The sequence below is a fragment of the Hemitrygon akajei genome, chromosome 2 (genome assembly GCF_048418815.1).
Source record: "Hemitrygon akajei chromosome 2, sHemAka1.3, whole genome shotgun sequence".
In the NCBI taxonomy this organism is placed as follows: Eukaryota; Metazoa; Chordata; class Chondrichthyes; order Myliobatiformes; family Dasyatidae; genus Hemitrygon; species Hemitrygon akajei.
This window is the reverse complement of record NC_133125.1, coordinates 162,849,354-162,872,732: the sequence shown is the minus strand read 5'-3', so window position 1 is coordinate 162,872,732 and position 23,379 is coordinate 162,849,354. Positions and strand designations below refer to the sequence as shown.

Sequence of the window (23,379 nt, the reverse complement as noted above, 5' to 3'; positions counted from 1 at the left end):
ATGGGATTTTATCTTGTTAAGCAACCTCATTTGTTAAGCACCTTAACAAATGCCTTCTGAAAATCCTAGTAAATGACATCCACTGCGTCGATTTGTCCAGCCAACTTGTCACTTTCCTTCACAGAAACCACGCTGACTTTGAATATGTTATCATTAGTCTCCAAGTGCCTCAAAACATCGTCCTTAATAATAGACTCCGACACTTTACCAACCACTTAGCTTAGGATAACTGGCCTATAATTAATCTTCCAGTCCTCCAGGCCCATGCCAGAATCAACTGATCCTTGCAAGATTGTGACCAATGCGTCCGTTATCTCTTCAGTGACTTCTCTCAGAAGTCTGGGATGTAGTCCACCTAGTCCAGGTGACTTATCTACCTTGAGACCTTCGAGTTTGCCTTGCACTTTTTCTTTAGTAATAGCAATGGCACTCACTCCTGCTCCCTGACATTCACAGACATCTGGCACACTGCTAGTGCCTTCCACATTGAAATCTGATGCAAAGTACCCATTAACTTCAGCTGCCATTTCTTTGCCCCCATTACTACCTCACCAGCACCATTTTCCAGTGGCCCAATATCAACTCTCACCTCCCTTTTACTTTTTATGTAACTGAAAAAAACTTTTTAGTATCTGCTTTATGTTATTGGCTAGTTTGCCTTCATATTTCATCCTTTCCTTTCTTATAGCTTTTTTTAGTTACCTTTTGTTGGGTTTTAAAAGCTTTCCAATCATCCAACTTCCCACTCACTTTTGCTACCTTATATGCCCCTTGGCTTTCATGCAGTCCTTATTTCCCCTTGTTAACCACGGTTGCCTACTCCTGCCAATTGAGAATTTCTTCTTCAGTGGGACATATCAATCTTGTGCCTTGTGAACTATTCCCAGAAATTTCAGCCATCTCTGCTCTGCCACCATCCTCGCCAGTATCCTCCTCCAATCCACCTGGGCAAGCTCCTCTCTCAGGCCTCTCTAATTCCCTTTATTCCATTGCATGCTGATAGATGTGACTCATGCTTCTCCCTATCAAATTGCAGTATGAATTCAATCATATTATGATCACTGCCTGCTCAGTGTTCCTTTACATTAAGCTCCCTATTAAGATCTGAGTTGTTACACAACACCCAATCAACAATTGCCTTTCTCTGACTAGGCTCAAGCACAAACTGCTCTAAAAATTCACAAGCCACATTCTTGACTTCAGAATACTTCTTCCTCTTATATATCCTGTGCCTTCCAAATTTCTTCCAGAAATTCCAGCCATTGAAGCTCTGCCGTCAGCCCTGCCAGTGTTCTTTTCCAATCAATTCTGGCCAACTCCTCTCTCGTTGCTCTGTAATTCCCTTTACTCTACTGTAATACTGATATATCTGACTTCAGCTTCTCCTTCTCAAAATTCAGGGTGAATTCGATCATATAATGATTCTTTTATCTTAAGGCTCTCTAATCAATTCTGGTTCATTGTACAACACCCAAACCCAAACACACCCGAGGAATTGAGAAGCAGCTCAGAAACTCAAGATCTCCTGGTGAGGGAAGGAGCTCGAACACCATCCAACTCCAAATTACCTGGGCGTGGCACTGGATAGGACGCTCTCATTTGCCACTCACATCCAAAACCTCCAAGGGAGATTTGGCTCTCGCAATTCTCTCTTGAAAAAATTAGCAGGCACGAAATGGGGAGCTAATTCTCACACACTTAAGATCAACTGCCCTAGCACTCTGCTATGCACCTGCAGAGTATCGTGCACCTGAGTGGGGCAGATCAGCCCATGCAAAGAAAATAGTCCCATTGCTAAACGAAGCCTGCTGAATAATCGCAGGCACACTGCGCCCCACACCCACTAACATCATTTACAGTCTTGCTCCCCCAGTGATCCAAAGACACACTACAACAAAAATTGAAAAATGTAAACAGAACTCGGATCCACGGCACCCACTACATCATCTTGTGCCAGTTTCCAACAGCTTAAAATCGAGGAAAAGCTTTGCTACAGTGGAGGAACTACCACACGGAATATCCCCCCAAACATGCAGGATTGGCCTCTGGCAACAAACAGAAGCCAGAACCCCACCAAACAAGACCCACAGAAATGTTGCCAGACGGGGGACTGCTTGATAGACGGAAGTGGTTCACTTTTAATAGAGCGAGAGCGGGAGTTTGTAGGACAGGACACAATGTGGTGAAGTGGAGTTTAAAGTCCAATGAATCCTGTGAGAGTGGCGAAATGGTGCAAAACACCGAACACGGTCTCCGCAACTGCCCACTCTCACCTGATTTAGCTGATACTGACCTGTTCAACATCAACCAAACAACACTAGAGTGGCTGGCTGTCTGATGTGACAAGCTATGATGATGACGATCCAAAGGTGGGCTCAATGAGCTGTTATAAAGAGCCGTCTTGTAGGCATTCTGGAAAATCCCCCTCTTGGAAACCAGCACCAACATGATTTTTCTCAATCTACCTGCATATTACCCTTTTGCCATGCATTTTGTATCTTTTGTTCTAATTTGTAGACCACATCCCTACTACTGTTTGGGGGGAGGTCTGTATATAACTTGCAACAAGGTTCCTTTACCCTTGCAGTTCCTTAGCTCTTTCCAAAACGATTCAACCTCTTCCAGCCCTTTGTCTCCTCTTGCTAAAGATTTAATTTCATTTTTTACCAACAGAGCAATGCCACCTGCTCTGGCTCCCTGCCAGTACGTGTGAGACAAAGTGTACGCTTAGACATATTCTTCTTTCAGCCATAATTCAGTGAAGCCTACATCATCATACCTGTGCTACAAGTTCATCTACCTTATTCCATGTACCGCGCACGTTCAAATGTAACACCTCAGTCCTGTATTCACCCTTCTCGATTTTGTCCTCATTTTACGTTGCAACTCATCCTGTTGACTGCATCTTTGCCCTATCACCTAATTCCCATTCCTCTGCCCAATTGGTTTAAACCCACCCAAACAACTCTGGTCAACCTGCTCGCAAGGATATTGGACTCCTCTTGTTCGGTTATAACCAGTCCCTTTTGCACAGGTCATCACTTCCCCAGAAGAGATCACAAATATGCATACATGTGAAATCCTTAACCTGTTCTTCAGCTACACATTCACTTGCCAAATCACTCTATTCTTACTGGCACTGGCATGTGGCACAGGCAGCAACCCAGAGATTATCAGGCTGGAGGTCCTGTTTCTCCGCTCTCTTCCTAGCTTCCTAAAATTTCTCTTCAGGACCTCATCATCTCTTCTTCCCGTGTCATTGGTGCCAATATGTACCAAGACTTCTGGCGAATACACACAGAATGCTAGGGGAACTCAGCAGGGCACGCAGCATCTATGGAAGAAAGCACTGTTGACGTTTCAGGCCAAAACCCTTCAGCAGGACGTTAGAAGCTGAGGAGTAGATTTGAAAGGTGGGGGGGAAGGGAGAGAGAAACACCAGGTAACAGGTGAAACTCGGGGGGGAGAGATGAAGCAACAAGCTAGAAGTTTATTGGTGAAAGAGGCAGAAGGACAGGGAAGATGGAAAAAGGGTGACGGGGGAGGGAGGAACACCAGTGGGAGGCAATGAGCAGGCAAGGAGATAACATGAGAGGGAAAAGGGAATTGGAAATGGTGAAGGGAGTGGGGTAGCAATACTGGAAGTTTGAGAAATTAATGTCTACGCCATCAGGTTGGATGCTACCCAAACAGAATATAAGGTGTTGTTCCTCCAACCTGAGTGTGGCCTTATCACAATGGTGGAGGGGGCCATAGATGGACATTGTTGAATGGGAAGTGGAATTATAATGAGAGGCCACAGGGAGATCCCACTGGTTCTGATGGATGGAGTATAGATGCTCGGTAAAGCGGCCTCCCAATCTATGTCGGGTCTCACTGATAAACAGGAGGCCACACCGGGAGCACCGAACACAGTATATAATCCCAACAGACTCACAGGTGAACTGTCTCCTCACCTGGAAAGACTGTTTGGGGCCCTGAATGGTACCGAGGGAGGAGGTGAAGGGGCAGATGTAGCACTTGTTCCACTTGCAAGGACTAGTGCCAGGAGGGAAATCAGTGGGGAAGGACTAATGGACAAGGGAGTCGCACAGGGAGCAATCCCTGCAGAAAGCAGAAAGTGGGGGGATGGAAAGATGTGCTTGGTGGGGGGGATCCAGTTGGAGGTGGCAGAAGTTTCGGAGAATTATGTGCTGGTAGGGTGGTAGGTGAGGACAAGAGGAACCCTGTCTCCTGTGGAATGGCAGGAGGATGGGGTAACAGCAGACATGTGCGAAATGGAAGAGATGTGCTGGAGGGCAGCATTGAGGGTGGAGAAAGAGAAGCCCCTATCTTTGAAAAAGGAGGACATCTGATTCATTCTGGAATGAAAAGCCTCATCCTGAGAGCAGATGTGGTGGAGATGGAGGAACTGAGAGAATGGAATGGCACTTTTACAAGTAGCAAGGTGGGACGAGATATAGTCCAGGTAGCCATGAGCGTCCATTGGCTTATAATAGACACTGGTAGATAAGATGTCTCCGCAGATGGAGACAGTGAGATCGAGAAGGGGGAGGGAAGTGTCAGAAATGGACCAGGTGAACTTGAGAGCCGGGTGGAAGTTGGAGGCAAAGTGGATGAAATCGACAAGTTCAGCACGGGTGCAGGAGGCAGCACCAATGCAGTCATCGATGTAGTGTAGGAAAAGTGCAGGATGGTCACCAGTGTAGGCTTGACTGTTCCACATAGCCAACAAACAAGTAGACATAGCTGGGCCCTTGGCTACCCCTTTTGTTTAAAGGAAGTGGGAAGAGCCAAAGGAGAAATTATTTAGAGTGAGGACGAGTTCCACTAGGCAGAGGAAAGGAATTGGCTGGGTCTGGTGTCCAGAAAGAAACTGAGAGTTTGAGGCCATCCTGGTGCAGGATGGAGGTGTGTCAGGACTGGGCATCCATTGTGAAAATCAGATGGTAGAGGCCAGGGAACCTGAAATCCTTGAAAAGAGCAACAGTGTGTAAGGTGTCATGGATGTAGGTGGGAAGGGACTGAACTGGGGGGATAAAACGGATTCGAGGTATGCCGATATAAGTTCAGTGGGGCAGGGACAAGCTGAAATAATGGGTCTACCTGGACGAGCGGGTTTGTAGATTTTGGGCAGGAGGGTAGAAATGGGAGGTGTGGGGTGCGGCAACTATGAGGGTGGTTGTGGTGGATGGGATATCCGCAGAGTAAATAGGGTTGGTGAAGGTGTGGGAGACAATGGCCTGGTGTTCCTTAGTTGGGTCCTGTTTGAGGGGTAAGTAAGAGGATGTGTATGACTGTTGTTGCCGGGCCTCAGCCAGGTAGAGGTCAGTCTGCCAGACAACCAGAGCACCTCCCTTACCTGCAGGTTTGATGGTGAGGTTAGGATTAGTGCGGAGGGAGTGGAGAGCCAAGCGTTCAGAAGGACTGAGGTTGGAATAGGAGAGAGGAGTGTTAAAGTCGGGACGGTTGGCAGTTGGCAATGAAAATGTCCAGAGCAAGCAAAAAAACCAGGGTGGGGTGTCCAGGAAGAGGATGAGGGTTGAAGACAGGAGAAGGGGTCATCAATGAGGGGTGGGGAGTTCTTCCCAAAGAAATAGGCTCAGAGATGGAGATGGCAGAAGAAGAGTTCAGTGTTGTGGCAGGCGTGGAACTCACTGAGGTGTGGGCACAGGGGGACAAAGGTGAGGCCCTTACTGAGGATAAAACGTTCTGGTTCAGAGAGGGGAAGGTCAAAGGTAATGGTGAAAACCCGGCATGGATGAGAGCTGGGATCGGAGGGAGGAAGTGGACTGGTAGTGACTGAGGAGAAGGGAGGCTTGGAGTGTTCAGGGATGGCGGGGTGAGAGGAAGATGGAGTCTCCGAAGGCCCAAGAGCTGGCGATGAGACCTAAGAGTCTTACTGAGGATAAAACGTTCTGTTTCAGAGAGGGGAAGGCTTCTGGCTGCTCACTACTGACAAATGAATCTCTTATCAACACTGCAGTCACCTTCACCTCCCAGCTGTGCTGAGCCACAACACCAGACTCAGTGCCAGAGACCCGGTCACTGTGGTTCCAGCTTGGTAGGTTGTTCCCCCCCTCAGTCTCTAAAGGTATATACTTATTATTGAGGGGAGCAGCCACAGCTGTACTCTGAACTGGCTGTGCACAGTCGGCCCTCCTTAGTCGCGGGTTCCGCATGCGCGGATTCAACCAACCGCAGATCGGGAAAACCCAGAGGCTCGCCTCGCATCTCGCGCATTCGCTACTTGTGTTGTGAGCGAGAGGAAGGAGTTTAAGTCTACAGGGACAGCTGGCTGGCTATGTAAAGCGCTACAGCCTCAAGAACTTAAAGATCACGGGAGAATCGGGATCAGCTGAGGCGGCATCGGCGTTCCCAGAAGAGCTACGATGGTTGCGTCTGTACTGAACAGGTACAGACTTTTTTTTCTTGTTGTTATTCCCTAAACAATACAGTATAACAACTATTTACATAGCATTTCCATTGTATCAGGTAGTATAAGTAATCTAGAGATGACTTAAAGTATACAGGAAGATGTGTGTAGGTTATATGCAAATACTACGCTATTTTATATAAGGGACTTGAGCATCTGCGTTTTTTGGTATCCCGGAACCAATCCCCCACGGATAACGAGGGCCGACTGTATTTCCCTTCCTTCTTCTGACAGTCACCCAGTTACTTGTCTCCTGCTACCGAGGGTAATTACCATCCTGCAGCTCCTGTCTGTCACCCCTCCTCCAATCTCTCATCTGAGTCGATGGTCATCTAACTGCTGCTCCAGTTCCTTAATATTTTCCCTCAGGATCTGGGAAACTGGAGATATCTCTACCAGTCTTCCCACGTCCCACACTCAGTAGAAAACACTGCCCCCGAGCCATTCTCACTACACTACTCTGCCCTAACAGATGAGGAATGAACAAATAAGGACAGGGAGAGGGGGGAGGGGAAGGGGGAGGGAGAGAGGGAGAGGGAAGGGGGAGAGGGAGGGGAGAAAGAATGGGGGACAGAGTGGGGGAGAGAGAGTGGGGGCAGAGAACAGGGGGAGAGACAGGGAGGGAGAGAAAGCGGGTTAGGGAGAGAGAGAGAAGGGAGTTAGGGAGGGAGAGGAGGGAGGGAGAGGGGAGTGGAGGGTGAGTGAGAGAGGGGAGGGGGAGTGAGAGAGGGGAGAGAGAAAGGGGGAGGGTGAGGGAGAGTGAGAGGGGAAGGGGAGGATGAGTGAGAGAGGGGGGAGGGAGAGAGGGGGAGGGGAGGTGGAGGGAAACTTCCAAGACAATTTGCCACACCCAAACCTGATCAGCTAAAACCACTCCAACACTGGCACACTCCAAAAGAATCGCCACTCCGCTTGCATTTGAATTAATTTTATTGGCCATCTCTAATGTATCTCTCTTGCTGATTCCTCAGCTCAGAGAGACTGCCGTGAAACTCTGCCTTTGAAATCCCAGTCACTCTCCTGATTAAATGGTAGCTTTCTACGCAGCCCTAGTGTGGACTGTCCAGTTTTTGCATGAACACGGCCTAGAGTCAGTGTGGATTAGCACTCGCTTTGGGTGTCGGCATTAAAATGAAGGTGTCTGAAAATTATCTGTAATTCACAGAAAGCATTGAGGATACATTGTAAGTATAGAATTGTCCTGCCATCTTTAGCATATAAAAATATCGTATTATATTGCATCAGGCAAGACTCTTCTTCCAAGAGTGTGTTGAGTGTGATGCTTGCTTGTTTTGCTTAAGAAAGACTTGTATACCCACCAGCTTCAGTGTCTCCCAGTGATTTTATTCACAGCCACAATAATATTTGCGGGCTTATCCAGGGTACATTTGTATCCCATCACGTGGCCAACAATCCAAACAGATTAAGTGGGAAAGTATTTCTTTAAGATTAGGACTCACACTTAGACAGTGAGCATGGGGTCATGAAACATCACGATCACAGCAGTGAGCTGAACTCGTACATTTGAAAGTAGTGTGGTGTGTTTGTGCTTATGTAGAAGACAAGAATTTTTGGGTAATTTGGTGAGACAGGAACACCAGTTGACGAAGGGCGGACACTGAGTAGTCGGGACACCAGTGGGGTGCACGCATACTCACTATATGGTAGCAGACTCATTTGCAAGTGTGTTTGTGTGTTTTATGAATAAGTCTTGGTGCAACTGTTTTAAATTCAGTGGAATACAACAGACATTATGAGTTCAGACACACAGAGTGGCAGGCTGCAGAGTACATTCTCTGGCTTTAAGTGTGTACTGTTTGATTTTTTTATCCATCAGTTACGTTTTGTGAAGTGTGGGAATTAGTATGGAGGTACTGGAGGGAGAGATTATACCCAGATATACCCATCAGGACGGGACCTGTTTAGGTCAGGCAACATCAGTCACAATGTCATCACAGGGAACATATTAGATCTGGCCATTGGAGGACAAATGTTGCCTCAGTCAGCAGGAGACACAGTAATGAAGGAGAGCTTCAAGATCCAATACACCATACGAATCAATATGTGTAGAAGTTGCCACCAATTCTTCACTTGACTGCAGATTGGACATGTGTTGTGAAGGAGGCAAAGCAGATAATTCATCAATGGACTAAACACACTAAAGTAATTAAAGCACATGCCGGTAAGACAAATGAAACATTGAGTAACCCAGGCTTTGGAATTGGGGAACAAATGATTTTTACGTATTTTGGGTACATAATTATCAACTTAGAAGATGGAAGGCTAAAATAATGTAGAAATTATCTCACATGGTGGATTGGATAGTGGACTACTTGACAGATAGACCTCAGTATGTGCGGTTGGGAGACTGTAGGTCTGACACGGTGGTCAGCAGCACAGGGGCGCCGCAGGGAACCGTACTCTCTCCGGTCCTGTTCACCCTGTACACATCAGACTTCCAATATAACTCGGAGTCCTGCCATGTGCAGAAGTTCGCTGATGACACGGCCATAGTGGGGTGTGTCAGAAATGGACAGGAGGAGGAGTATAGGAAACTGATACAGGACTTTGTGATATGGTGCAACTCAAACTACCTGCGTCTCAATATCACCAAGACCAAGGAGATGGTGGTGGACTTTAGGAGATCTAGGCCTCATATGGAGCCAGTGATCATTAATGGAGAATGTGTGGAGCAGGTTAAGACCTACAAGTATCTGGGAGTACAGTTAGACGAGAAGCTAGACTGGACTGCCAACACAGATGCCTTGTGCAGGAAGGCACAGAGTCGACTGTACTTCCTAAGAAGGTTGGCGTCATTCAATATCTGTAGTGAGATGCTGAAGATGTTCTATAGGTCAGTTGTGGAGAGCGCCCTCTTCTTTGTGGTGGCGTGTTGGGGAGGAAGCATTAAGAAGAGGGACGTCTCACGTCTTAATAAGCTGGTAAGGAAGGCGGCTCTGTCGTGGGCAAAGTACTGGAGAGTTTAACATCGGTAGCTGAGCGAAGGGCGCTGAGTAGGCTACGGTCAATTATGGATAACTCTGAACATCCTCTACATAGCACCATCCAGAGACAGAGAAGCAGTTTCAGCGACAGGTTACTATTGATGCAGTGCTCCTCAGACAGGATGAAGAGGTCAATACTCCCCAATGCCATTAGGCTTTACAATTCTACCGCCAGGACTTAAGAACTTTTTAAAAGCTATTATTAATGCTTTTTGAGATAGTGATTTAGATGCATATCATATTTTTTACTGAGTTAAGTATTGTATGTAATTAGTTTTGCTACAACAAGTGTATGGGACATTGGAAAAAAGTTGAATTTCCCCATGGGGATGAATAAAGTATCTATCTATCTATCTATCTATTAGGGATGTTTTATAAAACAGCAGATGATTGTTGATCTAAAGTGTTATAAATTCAGTAAGTATTAGCAGTATTTATAAACAAGTGTCCCCCATTTTTTGAATGTTCGCTTTACGACACCTCACTGTTACAAAAGACCTATATTAGTTACCTGTTTTCGCTAACAGAAGGTGTTTTCACGGTTACAAAAAAAGGCAGCGCACCCCGAGCAGCCAAGCTCCTCCCCCGGAATTGCATTATAGCCGGCATTGCTTAAACATGTACCTGTGAGCATCTGTGCTTTATGTCCATTTATTTTGTGCATTCATTAGCAAGATGAGTTCTAAGGTATCAGGAAAGCCTAAAAGAGCTCGTAAGTGTGTTACACTTAGCATAAAACTAGATGTAATTAAGTGTTTTGATCGTGGTGAACAAAGTAAGGATATAGTGAGTTTGGCTAAAGGTTTGTGGAAATTGACAAAGATGATGTTGAAGAGGTTTTGGCATCCCATGACCAAGAACTGAGAGATGAAGAGCTGATGAAGAGGAAAGGATAACAATTGAAGCCGAATGCAGTAGTGAAGTCATCCAAGAACTGAACGGGAAGCAATTGCATGAGATTTTCGCTGGGATTGACAACGCTGCAATGATTACAGAAAAGTATGACTTTAATTTTGAAAGGGTACGTAGGTTTAGGGCTTATTTACAGGATGGTTTGAGTACTTACAAAGAACTGTATGATTGAAAAATGGGCGAGGCTAAGCAGTCAATCCTACTGTCGTTTTTCAAGCCTTTCACGTCAGCCACAGCAGACGACAAAACTCAACCTTCGGCATCGAGGCAGGCAGACATAAAGAAGGTGACCTGCCTGCCCTGATGGAAACAGACGACGATGAGATGACACACCAGTCTCCCATAACCTCAACCTCCAATGACTCAGCCTAACACACCATCATCAGTGTCCTCACTGTCTTCCCGATTGCGGTAAGTGAAACTACACTGTACATACATCATTTCTGCTTTATATAGGCTGTGTAGTTTTATGTGTTACTTGGTAGCTTCATAGCTTAAAGGTTACTGGAAAGAGTGTTTCTGCTGGGAGCACTTTCGCCGTGTGTTTTTGCAGTGAGTGCTGCCGAGAGCACTTGCGTGAGATTTTCACTGCAGTGGACAGCGCTGCAACAATTGCAGAAAAGTATTCCTACATTATATAGGCTGTGTATTTATCAGATCATTCCTGCTTTTACTATATGTTACTGTTATTTTAGGTTTTATGTGTTATTTGGCATGATTTGGTAGGTTATTTTTTGGGTCTGCGAATGCTCACAAATTTATCCCATATACTTAATTCTTCACTTTCCGACATTGCAGCTTATGAACCATTTCATAAGAACGCTCCACCTGCGAATAGTGGGGGAAACTTGTAATTTAAGTTCTGCACACCTACTGGTGTTCCATGGCAGTCAACAGGAGAAGAGGATAATGATCTTAAGATAAATATTTTTGGATCAAGGAGGGAGATATTGGCCAGATGGAACCAAAGACTACAAATCAGTGAATTCAGAAAAATCAGGAACAGTGGAAGTAGACAAAAAATTGTCTTTGTTCTTGCTATGCGCTTGAAGGAGATGAAGGCAGCTGTTTTGTGGGATTGTCCTTGCAGCCCACCTCACCCCCCCCCCCCCCCTTTTGTGAACTCTGAACTGATTCCTGCTCGGGATAATCCAATCAGAACAATTGTATGTAGACACAAGGAATTTCAGCTAATGACCTGCTACACCTGAGACCATTCTCAGAGGAATGGCTATTTATTACATAAAAGTAGCAGGCTTGCCAGTGAAGCAATTTGATTTCTCATTACACTCAGTGCGGGTCACTTGGTTTGACTGGTTTGAACCAGCCAGAGTTGAAAAGAACAAAGGCACGAGGCTGTAGGCAAAAACAAAAGAACAATACTGGTTGTAGCCCTGGACGGAAGCCAATAAGAAGGTGACCTAGGTAGGTTAGATGACCTTGAGCCAACAGAATGGAGATGCATCATTTGAATTGATGATGAACACTGTAAGTATCAGGAGCTTCAAATACGAGGGAGCAATAAATCTCCAGCCTGCAGAGACCAACCATTGCAATGAGGACCCCACGGGCATATGGAGATCGGGACCATGAGGAATGCTTAGGCATCGTAGACTCCTTTCCCGGGTAATACCTTTACTCTTCATTGCCTGTTCATGTAGGGTCAGTGAATCCTCGTGGGTGTGCATACAGGTAGTTAGTTTGTAAAGCCACATGCACTTTAGTTCTGACAAAAAAGGTTACTTGTTGGTAAATATAAATTTTCTCTGTGCCTCTCAGATCATTATTACTAAGGAGTCAAACTTTGTAACAATGCTCATTGACAAAAAAAGCTTATCTTTATTTTTATCATTTTGCCTTTAATCAACCAGGCCCTAATGAAGGATTAATGCTAATGCAGACGCCAGCATCTGTGCAATGGACGCTATGCAACTTCATGCAACCCTGACATACTTACCCTTGATGATCAGCTGGTAGGTACTGTTAGTACGACTGACTTGATTTTCCATAGAGCAGGTGTAATATCCGGAGTCCGATTCCTGAGTTTTCCAAATGGTGAGCGTTACATTCCCATCGGACAGGGACTGCCGTTGGTCTACCGGGAGTACAACACCACCTCTCGTCCATAGAATGGAAGTGGCCACCCCTCTCTGCACTGTGCAGCTCAGCGCAACTGTGCCATTCTCAGAGACGTTGCTGGAGATGGATGGTGTGGAGAGAGAATCTGAAGAAAGACGGAGCAATTTTCAGGTAATGAATCATTAAATCAGGATTTATTGCAACAATCCAGGAGCAAATGGAAACTCGGTCAACAATCAGAGTAAATAAGTTAGAACATAGAACAGTATAGGCCCTTCGGGCCACAAAGCAGTGCCAACTTTTTAACCCACTCTAAGATCAATCTAACCCTTCCCTGATCCATAGCCCTCTATTTCTCTATCATCCATGTGCCTATCTAAGAGTTTCTTGAATGCCCCTAATGTATCTGCCTCTACCACCACCCCTCATTAAAAAAAACTTACCCCTGACAACCTCCCTATATTTTCCTTCAATCATCTCAGAATGATGCCCCCGGATATCACCATCTGTTCCCTAGGAAAAAGACTCCGGCCTACCACTCAATCTATACTTCTCTTCGTTTTGTTCACCTCTATCAAGTCACCTTTCAATTTTCTTCACCCAAAGAAAATAGCTCAATCTCGCTCAGGTTACCCTTGTAAGACATGCTCTCCATTTCAGTGATCTCAGCAAAGGAAGGTGTAGCTGTGATTTTGGATGCACTCGAAATTCATGGGTGGGCTTCTGAAAAGTCTCATTGTACGTAATTCAGATGGATTAACCATTTGGTGGGGCAAGGGAAGAAATCTCAGAGGCCCTGGCCAAAATGGTTCAAGCTTGGAGACTCAGAATGATGGTTCGGGACTGGAGAATTGCAAATGCCACATCAGAAGAAAGAGTGTACAGAACAGTAACTACAGACCTGTGAATTACAGTGTATATTAAACAAGTAGTACAAAAATTGAAATACAACAGTAGTGAGGTAGTGTTCCTGAGTTCAATGTCCATTCAGGAATCTGATGGCAGAGGGGAAGAAGCTGTTTCTGATTTGCTGAGTGTGTGCCTTTTGGCTTCTGTACCTCCTTCCTGATGGTTGCAATAATAACAAGGTATGACCTGGGTGCTGGGGGACCAGTATGATGGACACCACATTTGACGGCGCTTGAAGTATGCCAACACTTGTGGCTGCCCCCACACATCCTCAGACCTTATTGGTCGTAGATGCAACCCACACACTTCACTCTGTGTTTCAATGTTTCTATGTACATTTAACAAATAATGCCTATCTTTTTAGTTATGTGCTCTTTGTATTTAACAGCTTGTACTAACTCATCACACTTCTCCAAGTCAGTGCTAATTTTGCAGCTGCTTATTTTTTTATCCAGACCTTTCCAACTATTGAGGTACACTGACAGGTCACTGGTACTTTATAGTGTTATGGTCATCTCTATACTAACATGCCACCCTTGAAAAAGTAACCGAGAGACTTATTATTTGTTAAGCTATTCATCCCATCAAATCCCTGCTGGCTCCCAGCGCAACAATCCTTCCTTTCCCACTCCTTCCTCATATCCCAGGATTCTATTGATTCAAAACAAATTTATTATCAAAGTATGCACCGTATATGTCACCATACACCACCCTGAGATTCATTTTCTTGCAGGCATTCACAGTAGATCAAAAGTGCAATAGAATCAACGACAAACTGCACACACAGTCTGACAATCAATGTGCAAATGAAAGATGTGCAAATACAAAAAACCCCAATAAATTATAAATAAGTAAATAAATAATAGTGAGAACATGAATTGTCGAGTCCTTGAAAGTAAGCCCATGTGTTATATTCAATGATCAGTTCAGTGTTGTGGAGAGTGAAAATGTCAATGCTGGTTCAATAGCCTGATGTATAACTGTTCCTGAGCCGGGTGGTCTGGCACCCATGGCTCTTGCTCTCTTCTCACTGCTGTCATCAGCAAGAAGGTGCATGTACATTAACTCCATTCCTGTCTTCCTCTCTTTTACCAGCGCAGGAGGTAATTTGCTACAGCCGATTAAATGAGCTGCATCCCTTGGGGATATGACGGGAAGCCAGACTACCCAGGGAAAAGTGTGGAGCTGAGAGGCTTCAGTATTACAAACAGGAAAAAAATCAACAGAAGCTGGAAATTCAAAGCAACACACTCGAAATGCTGGAGGAACTCAGCAGGCCAGGCAGCATCCATGGAAAACAGTAAACAGTTGAGGTTTCGGGCCAAGATCCTTCATCAGGGAAATAATAACAGGGTTGTGGTGCAATAAAAACAGGATGCTCATCATGGGAGATTTTAATTAGATTGGCATCTCCCAAGAGCAAGGTGTTTAGAAGGGGTTGGGGGAGTTTGTTAGGTGTGTTCAGTAAGGTTTCCTGACACAATATGTAGATAAAGCTAAAAGAGGAGAGGTTGCACTAGATCTGGTATTGGGAAATGAACCCGGTCAGGTGGCAGGTCTCTCAGTGGGAGAGCATTTTGGAGATAATGTTTAATTGGAGTAAGGGGAAATATGAAGCTATTAAGCAGGAACTTGGAAGTATAAATTGGGAGCAGATGTTCTCAGGGAAATGAAAAGCAGAAATGTGGCAAATGTTCAGGGGATACTTGTGTGGCGTTTTGCATAGGTAGGTTCCTATGAGACAGGGAAAGGATGGTAGGGTACAGGAAATGTGATGTACATAGGTTGTTGAAAATCGAGTCAAAAAGGAAAGAAAAGATTATGAAAGGTTCAAAATATTAGGTAATGATAGAGATCTAGAAGATTATAAGGCTAGCAGGAAGGTGCTTAAGAATAAAATTAGGAGAGCCAGAAGGAGGCAGGAGAAGGCCTTGGTGGGCAGGATTAAGGAATTCTACAAGTATGTGAAGAGCAAGAAGATAAGACATGAGTGAATAGGACCAATCAAGTGTGACAGTGGAAAATGGTACTTAATGAATACTTTGCTTCAGTGTTCACTACAGGAAAGGATCTTGGCGACTGTAAGGATGACTTACAGTGGACTGAAAAGCTTCAGCATATAGACATTAAGAAAGAGGATGTGCTGGAGCTTTTGGAAAGAATCAAGTTGGATAAGTCACAGGGACCAGACAAGATGCACCCCAGGCTACTGTGGGAAGAGGAGATTGCTATGATCTTGGCATTATCAATGGTGATGGGAGAGGTTCCAGAGGATCGGAGGGTTGTGGATGTTGTTCCCTTACTCAAGAAAGGGAGTAGAGATAGCTCAGGAAATTATTGACCAGTGAGTCTTACTTTAGCGGCTGGTAAGATGATGGAGAAGTCCCCGAGAGGCAGAATTTATGAATATTTGGAGAGGCATAATATGATTAGGAATAGTCAGCATGGCTTTGTCAAAGGTAGACCGTGCCTTACGAGCCTGACTGAATTTTTTAGGATGTGACTGAACACATTGATGAAGGTAGAGCAGCAGATGTAGTGTATATGGATTTCAGCAAGGTATTTGATAAGCTACCCCATGCAAGGCTTATTGAGAAAGCATGAAGGCATGGTATCCAAGGGGGCATTGCTTGGCAATAAACTGGACTGGTCAAAGAACACTGAGGCTGTCTACAAGATGGGTCAAAGCCGTCTCTATTTCCTGAGGAGATTGAGGTCCTTTAACATCTGCCGGACGATGCTGAGGATGTTCTATGAGTCTGTGGTGGCCAGTGCTATCATGTTTGCTGTTGTGTGCTGGGGCAGCAGGCTGAGGGTAGCAGACACCAACAGAATCAACAAACTCATTCGTAAGGCCAGTGATGTTGTGGGGGTGGAACTGGACTCTCTGACAGTGGTGTCTGAAAAGAGGATGCTGTCCAAGTTGCATGCCATCTTGGACAATGTCTCCCATCCACTCCATAATGTACTGGTTAGGCACAGGAGTACATTCAGCCAGAGACTCATTCCACCGAGATGTAACACTGAGTGTCATAGGAAGTCATTCCTGCCTGTGGCCATCAAACTTTATAACTCCTCCCTCAGAGTGTCAGACACCCTGAACCAATAGGCTGGTCCTGGACTTATTTCCACTTGGCATAATTAACATTATTATTGAATTATTTATGGTTTTATATTGATATATTTCTACACTATTCTTGGTTGGTTCGACTGTAACGAAACCCAATTTCCCTCGGGATCAATAAAGTATGTCTGTCTCTCTGTCTGTAGATCCAGAATTGGCTTGCCCACATAAGGCAAAGAGTAGTTGTAGACAGGTCATATTCTGCATGGAGATCGGTCACCAGTGTTGTGCCTGAGGGTTCTGTTCTAGGACCCCTTTTCTTCGTGATTTTTATAACTGACCTGGATGAGGAAGTGGAGGGATAGGTTTGTAAATTTGCTGATGACACAAAGGTTGCGAGTGTGGTGGATAGTGTGGAAGGCTGTCAGAGATTACAGCAATGCAAAACTGAGCAGATGGAGTTCAACCCAACTAGTTGTGAGGTGCTTCATTTTGGTAGGTCAAATATAATAGCAGAATATAGTATTAATGGTAAGACTCTTGGCGTGTGGAGGATCAGAGGGATCTTAGGGTCAGAGTCCATAGGACACTCAAAGCTGCTGTGCAGTTTGACTCTGTGGTTAAGGCGGCATATGGTGCATTGGCCTTCATCAATCGTGGGATTGAGTTTCAGAGCCGAGAGGTAATGTTGCAGCTACATAGGACACTGGTCAGATCCCACTTGGAGTACTGTGCTCAGTTCTCACCTCACTACAGGAAATATAGAAACTATAGAAAGGGCGTAGAGGAGATTTACAAGGATGTTGCCTGGATTGGGAAGCATGCCTCATGAGACTAAGTTGAGTGAACTCGGCCTTTTCTCCTTAGAGCGACGGAGGATGAGAGGTGACCTGATAGAGGTGTATAAGATGATGAGAGGCATTGATCGTGTGGATAGTCAGAGGCTTTTTCCCAGGGCTGAAATGGCTAACATGAGAGGACACAGTTTTGTGGTGCTTGGAAGTAGGTACAAAGGAGATGTCTGGGGTAATTTATTTTAAAACGTGGTGATTGCGTGGAATGGGCTGCCGGCGACGGTGGTGGAGGCGGATACAATACAGTCTTTTAAGACTCTCTCAGATAGGTACATGGATCTTAGGTAATTTCTAATGTAAGGACATGTTCGGCACAGCTTTGTTCTATGTTCTATTTCCATCAGGACTGGAGTATTCGTTGCTGCACCACTGTTCTACTCTAAAAGGTGATGATGGTAAGGTAGTTGAGGTTTAAATGGTTTTTTAAATAGAAATGTGCCACATAATACACCTGTAAACAATGCACACAGAACGAAATGAAACATAGAAACACAAGAGTAATGTCAGCAGAAGAATAAATCTGAATAACTAACACAAGCAGAGAAATAAGGAAGATTGATCACTGAACACAAGAGAAGTGCATGGTGATGTATCCAAGTCGGCACTAAGATCAAACATCTCCTTAAAAAGTCTCAATGATTGGGACAATTTAATTCCCAATTATGCCAATAACCAATCTTAGAGGCATAGTGACCTGTGAACAAGGTAGTAATACTCATAGACATTTCTCCCCCACACACCCACTCCTGGGATAAATCATGTGATGTGGAAGAAAACCTTTGTGATCTGCCTGATAAAAGCAATGATATAATGCTGTGGCTTTTCTGGGCATTGTTCAGACTACATTTGGAGAATTGTGAACAGTTCTGAGCCCGATATCTAAGAATCTTCTTTCTGATGGCAGCAGTGAGAAGAGAGCACGTTGTGGGTGGTGGGAGTTGCTGATGAGGGATGCTGCTTTCCTGCAACAGCATTTCATGCAGATGTACTCAATGATTGGGAGGATTTTACCTGTGATGGGCTGGGCCAAATCTACTACTTTTGCAGGATTTTCTGTTCAAGGGTATTGTTGTTTCCACGCCAAACTGTGCTGCAGCCAGTCAATATATGCTCTGGTACACATCTATAGAGGTTTGTCAAAGTTCAAAGTTTTCAGTCAGAATCAGATTTATTAGATCCCATGCCAAATCTCCACAAAATCCTGAGGAAATAGGTGTGCTGTCATGCTTTTGTCATAATTGCACTTATGTTCTGGGTCCAACATGGGTCTTCCAAAATAATAACACTGAGGAATTTAAAGTTGGTAACCTTCTCCACATCTAATCCTCTGACATGTTCCTTTGGTTTCCTTCTCCTGAAGACAATAATCAGCTCCCTGGCTTTGCTGACATTAAGTAAGAGGTTGTTGTTATGACACCACTCAGCCAGGTTTTCAATCTTCCTCCTATATTTTGATTCATCACCACCTTTGATTTGGCCTACAACAGTGGTGTGTTCAGCAAACTTGAAAATGGCATTGGAGCTGTGCTTAGCCACAGTGTCATCGGTGTAAAGCGAGTAGAGCCATGGGCTGTGCTCACAGCCTTGTGATGCACCTGTGCTGATGAGAATCATGGAGGAGATGCTGTTGCCAACACGAACTGACTGGGGTCTGCCAATGAAGAAACCTAGGACCCAATAGCACAAGGAGCTATTAAGGCCAAGGTTTTGGAGCTTATTGATTAGTTTTGAGGGATGGTGGTACTGAATGCTGAGCAGTAGTTGATAAAGACAATCCTGATCTATCCATTGTTGCTGTCCAGGGTTGTGTGAAGAGCCAATGAGATGGCATTTGCTGTGGACCTGTTGCTCCTGTAGGCAAATTGGAGCAGATCCAAGTCACATTTCAGGCAGGAATTGATATGTTCCATCACCCACCTCTCAAAAACTTCCATCACTATAGATGTAAGTGGGACTGGGTGATAGTCATAGAGGTAGGTCACCACACTCGTCAGGGGCACCACTGTAATTGAAGCCTGTTTGAAGCAGGTGGGTACCACACACTGCCAATGCAAGACATTGAAAATCTCAGTGAACGCTCCAGCCAGTTGATTATGACCATGTCTTCACAGATTTTAAACACTGAATCAGTGCCACATGATCGGCTGATTAAATATTTACATTAACAAGCAGATGTATGGTGTAGCTGACAAAGAGGCCACTGCTTGTATATTTTTCCACAAAGCTTGGGAACCTCAGATTTTCAGACAGCTTTACAACAAAGTGACTGTGATTTGACTGCTTAAAGTCTGCTAGTCTGGACATGTTTTTTGCTCCACTGGAGATACAACAATGAGGGTAAATGCAGGCAGGCTTTTTCACTAAGGTTGAGTGAGACCAGAAATATTAGTCACAGGTTAATTGTGAAAGGTGAAATATTTAGGGGTAAGCTGAGGGGATCTTCTTCACTCAGAGGGTGGTGCAAGTGTGGAATGAGCTGTCCATGGAAGTAGTGGCTGTGCACTCAACTGCATTCTTTAAGAGAAGCTTGGATCGGTACTTGGACAGGGAGGGTAGGAGGTATTATACTCCAAGTGAGGTCAATGGTATAAGGTAAAATGACGTTTGGCATGGACTGGATGGGCTGAAGGGCCTGTTTCTGTGCTGTAGCGCTTTGTGATTCTGTTCACCTCTGAGGTATAAAATAGCAAAGTCATTTGAATTTGTTATTGGCCTAATGAAGTCCATGAATTTAGGCATTGGCAAACGCTATAAACAGTGACCCTGGAGACCACATTGTATGATAAGATCCCGAGAGACAAGAGCAATGCAGTGTTTGCTCAAAACCAACACTTGCTGTCATTACCTATAAAGAAGCAGAGCAGGAAAAACAAATCAAACAGTCTGGTGCCAGATGTCCTGATCAAATAGAGGCAAATGGTGGGGAGAGAGCAAGGCTTACGCACACAGACACAAGGAAATCTGCAGATGCTGGAAATTCAAACAACACACACAAAATGCTGGTGGAACGCAGCAGGCCAGACAGCATCTATAGGGAGAAGCACTGTCGACATTTTGGGCCGAGGTCTCAGACCGAAACGTCGACAGTGCTTTTCCCTACAGATGCTACCTGGCCTGCTGCGTTCCACCAGCATTTTGTGTGTGTTGTTTACACACAGAGAGGTGTGATTTTCCCATCACTTGCAATACAGTGTCATTGGTGCACCTTTAGGGACTTCCAGCATCCAGGCCACACCCTCTTTCAATTCTCCCATCAGGCAGAGGTACAGGAGCCCAGTTCTATAACAGCTTCTTCCCACTGTCACCAGATTCTTGAACACTTCTGAGAAACAGAAATTCGGGCTACACTTCCTTCTTTCTCTGGACTTGACAAAAATAAACAAACCTAATGATGTGTAAATTACATATAATTTATGTTCTTCTTGTTTCTGCTGCTGCTGCATGATGCTGATTTTCATGGCGTTTATACTCTGAGCATATATGGCCATGACAATAAACTTGACCCTGAACTTGAATCACTGAGCTTGCAAAACAACTGATACAGAACAAAATGTTGCCTCAGCATCCTGTCACCATGAAATTGTTTTAATTCAGTGATTACAGATCATCTGGGGACTTACCAATGACTTGAAGAGTTAGAATCCTGGTCCTCTTGGGGTCTAAATCCACTGTTATTTTGTATTGGCCACTGTCTGCTTTCTTTACAATGTTCAACACAAAGGATCCACTTGAACTGTCAACTTTAATTCGATTCTTGTACTTCTCAAATATGATAGGGTCCCCTCCACCTACTTCTGTGATGTGAAGTACTACGGTAGGAGTTGAAAACTCCCAGTTCAAGATCTCGAATTCCTTGTCGGTTCCAGGGAATCGAACGGAGGAACCTGTAGCAGCCACCATGCTGTGACTCACCACCTGAGCTAAAAAGCAAGACACTCAGAGTCACGGCTCAGATACACTCACTGACAAACACAAGCAGATGTACAGTGTCAACCCTTCAGTTTGGCAACAAAAAAAATGCTCAAAGGGTTCATTTATTATCAAAGTATGAATCCAAATCTGACTGAGATTTGTCTTCTCCATATAGCCACAGAACCAAGAAAGAATATGAAAGTCGTTCTGTGAAAAAAAACAACACCCCCCACCCAACACAAAATGAATGGCATACTGATCATCAGCCCCCAAAACCCCTCTCCCTACACAAAGCAGGAAATGTACATCAAACCCCAATCCCCCCTCTCCCTGCACAAAAAAATAACAGAACACAACTGGCTTCTCAATCGCCCCCCCCCCCCCCAACCCCTTTCCTCGCACGGAAAGCAATGGATGTGAAGCACAAAAAAAATAAAGCAAGCCCGAAAAAGTCCACAGTCCGTGGAGACAATAGTCCAGTTTATAACACAGAACCATGGTAACATCTTCTGTCGTCAACAGAAAAGAGAGACACCACACAAGTGCAGAGCTTCACTTCCGTCTGGCTGAGTGTCTTCAAATAAACCTTCTCTTTTACCGGTCAATATGGACTCAGATTAATTAACACTACCTCTGAAAAACATCAGGCACTACCAGAAAATACAAAAATGACTTCTTGTTAGATATTCAACAGGAATCCACCATTAAACAGATGAGGGAGGCAAGGTAAAGAGTGTGTGAAATTAATGGATAAATGGAGTAACTGAGTTCCTCCAATTCAGCTGCTCAGTCAGCATCTGTGGGAGGGAGCTGGGCATGCAATAAAGAGAGCCAGTAAGAAGAGGTGGAGGGAAGGGGCAGATGAAGAACTGGCAAGTGATCGGTAGATCCAGGGGCGGAGGCAAGAGTGTAACAGAGGCTGGGAGCTGATTGTTGGACGCTGTAGATGATGAGATCTGACTGAAGCATGGGACAACTAAGGGAGGGGCTGGTGGGCAGATAGGAACAGTGGGGTGAGGAGTGTGCAGGTAATGGGCAGATAGAATGGTGGAGGAGGGGAAAGAGAGAGGGACATGTGGGCTGTGGTGGTTGGTGTAGAGAAAATTGGTAGATCAGAAGGAGAGAAATGGACAGATGAGGAATTTACCTGAAATTAGAGAATTCAATGCTCATGCCATGGGGTTCCAGACTACCCAGGCAGAGGGTGAGGTGCTGGACATCTAGGTTGTGTTTGCCCTCACCTGGCTGTGCAGGTGGCCAAACAGAGATCGGTCAGTGTGGGAATGGGGAGGGAAGTTAAAATGGCTGGCAACTGGGAGCTCACAGTGGACGGAGGGCAGATACTCGTCAAACTGGTCACCCGGACCGTGCTTGGTCTCACTGATGTAGAGGAGGCCTCATCCAGGGCTACGGATGAAATAACAAGGTTGAATGCCATGCACATGCATCTCCACCTCACTCAGAACGGCTGCTTAGGGCCCTGATGTTGTAAATGTGCAGACCTGCTCCCGATGGTGGAATGTGGAACTGACAGACCGTCTGAACTGAGGGTTCAGAAAGTTTGACAGATTCATTGAAAAATTGCTGTTTGACCCATTGTGCCTGTGCTCCCTCCCACACACCTACCTCATGACCCTCCATGTTATTAATTTTCATACTTACACAAGTTGTCATACTTTCAACAGATAACTACATTTCAAATAACGTACTTTCACTTTTCTTCTCACTGAACCAGCTCTTGGGCCAGATTGCAGTCACCGTCCGCCTGCAGAGACTGGAGAATAGTTTTACCTGCAGCCCGCTGGCTGAGAAGCTGCCAGAGGCAGAACAAAGAGCAGCTCAATGTCTTCATCTGTGCAGAGGTGCCGGCACTGGAAGCTCATTCAGTAACGACAGGGGGGCAGGGGTTGCTGTAGACAGCGAGATTCCACGCCAGAGAGATCTGCATCATGTAGAGAGAGCAGAAGAAATTGAAAGGACAAAAATATATAATAGTAAGCTAACGGTCACAATTCCAAAACTGGTCTGGAAGCATACTGTACATGCATGTTGCAAATGGAAGGGCAGGCAGAGGAAATAGTTAAAAAAGCATCATTGCTTCCTAAACAGAGAAGAGATTACAAGCGCAAACATGAGGAAATCTGCAGATGCTGGAAATTCCAGCAACACACACAAAATGGTAGTCCACCCTCATCTCCTTCCGAACGT

The 23,379-nt window shown here is 45.0% G+C and overlaps 1 protein-coding gene across 9 annotated transcripts in view; it reads right to left on the bottom strand.

Annotated features, from left to right (window-relative positions):
* LOC140717616 (muscle M-line assembly protein unc-89-like) overlaps positions 1–23,379 on the bottom strand; it is a 173,639-nt gene that overhangs the window by 12,062 nt on the left and 138,198 nt on the right. For all 9 annotated transcript variants that reach the window (XM_073031196.1, XM_073031239.1, XM_073031252.1 and 6 more), the window contains 2 exons: positions 20,880–21,179; positions 12,311–12,577 (listed from right to left, as the gene is read on the bottom strand). In XM_073031196.1, coding sequence (XP_072887297.1) covers positions 12,311–12,577; positions 20,880–21,179 — 567 coding nt within the window. The remainder of the gene's footprint in view (positions 1–12,310; positions 12,578–20,879; positions 21,180–23,379) is intronic.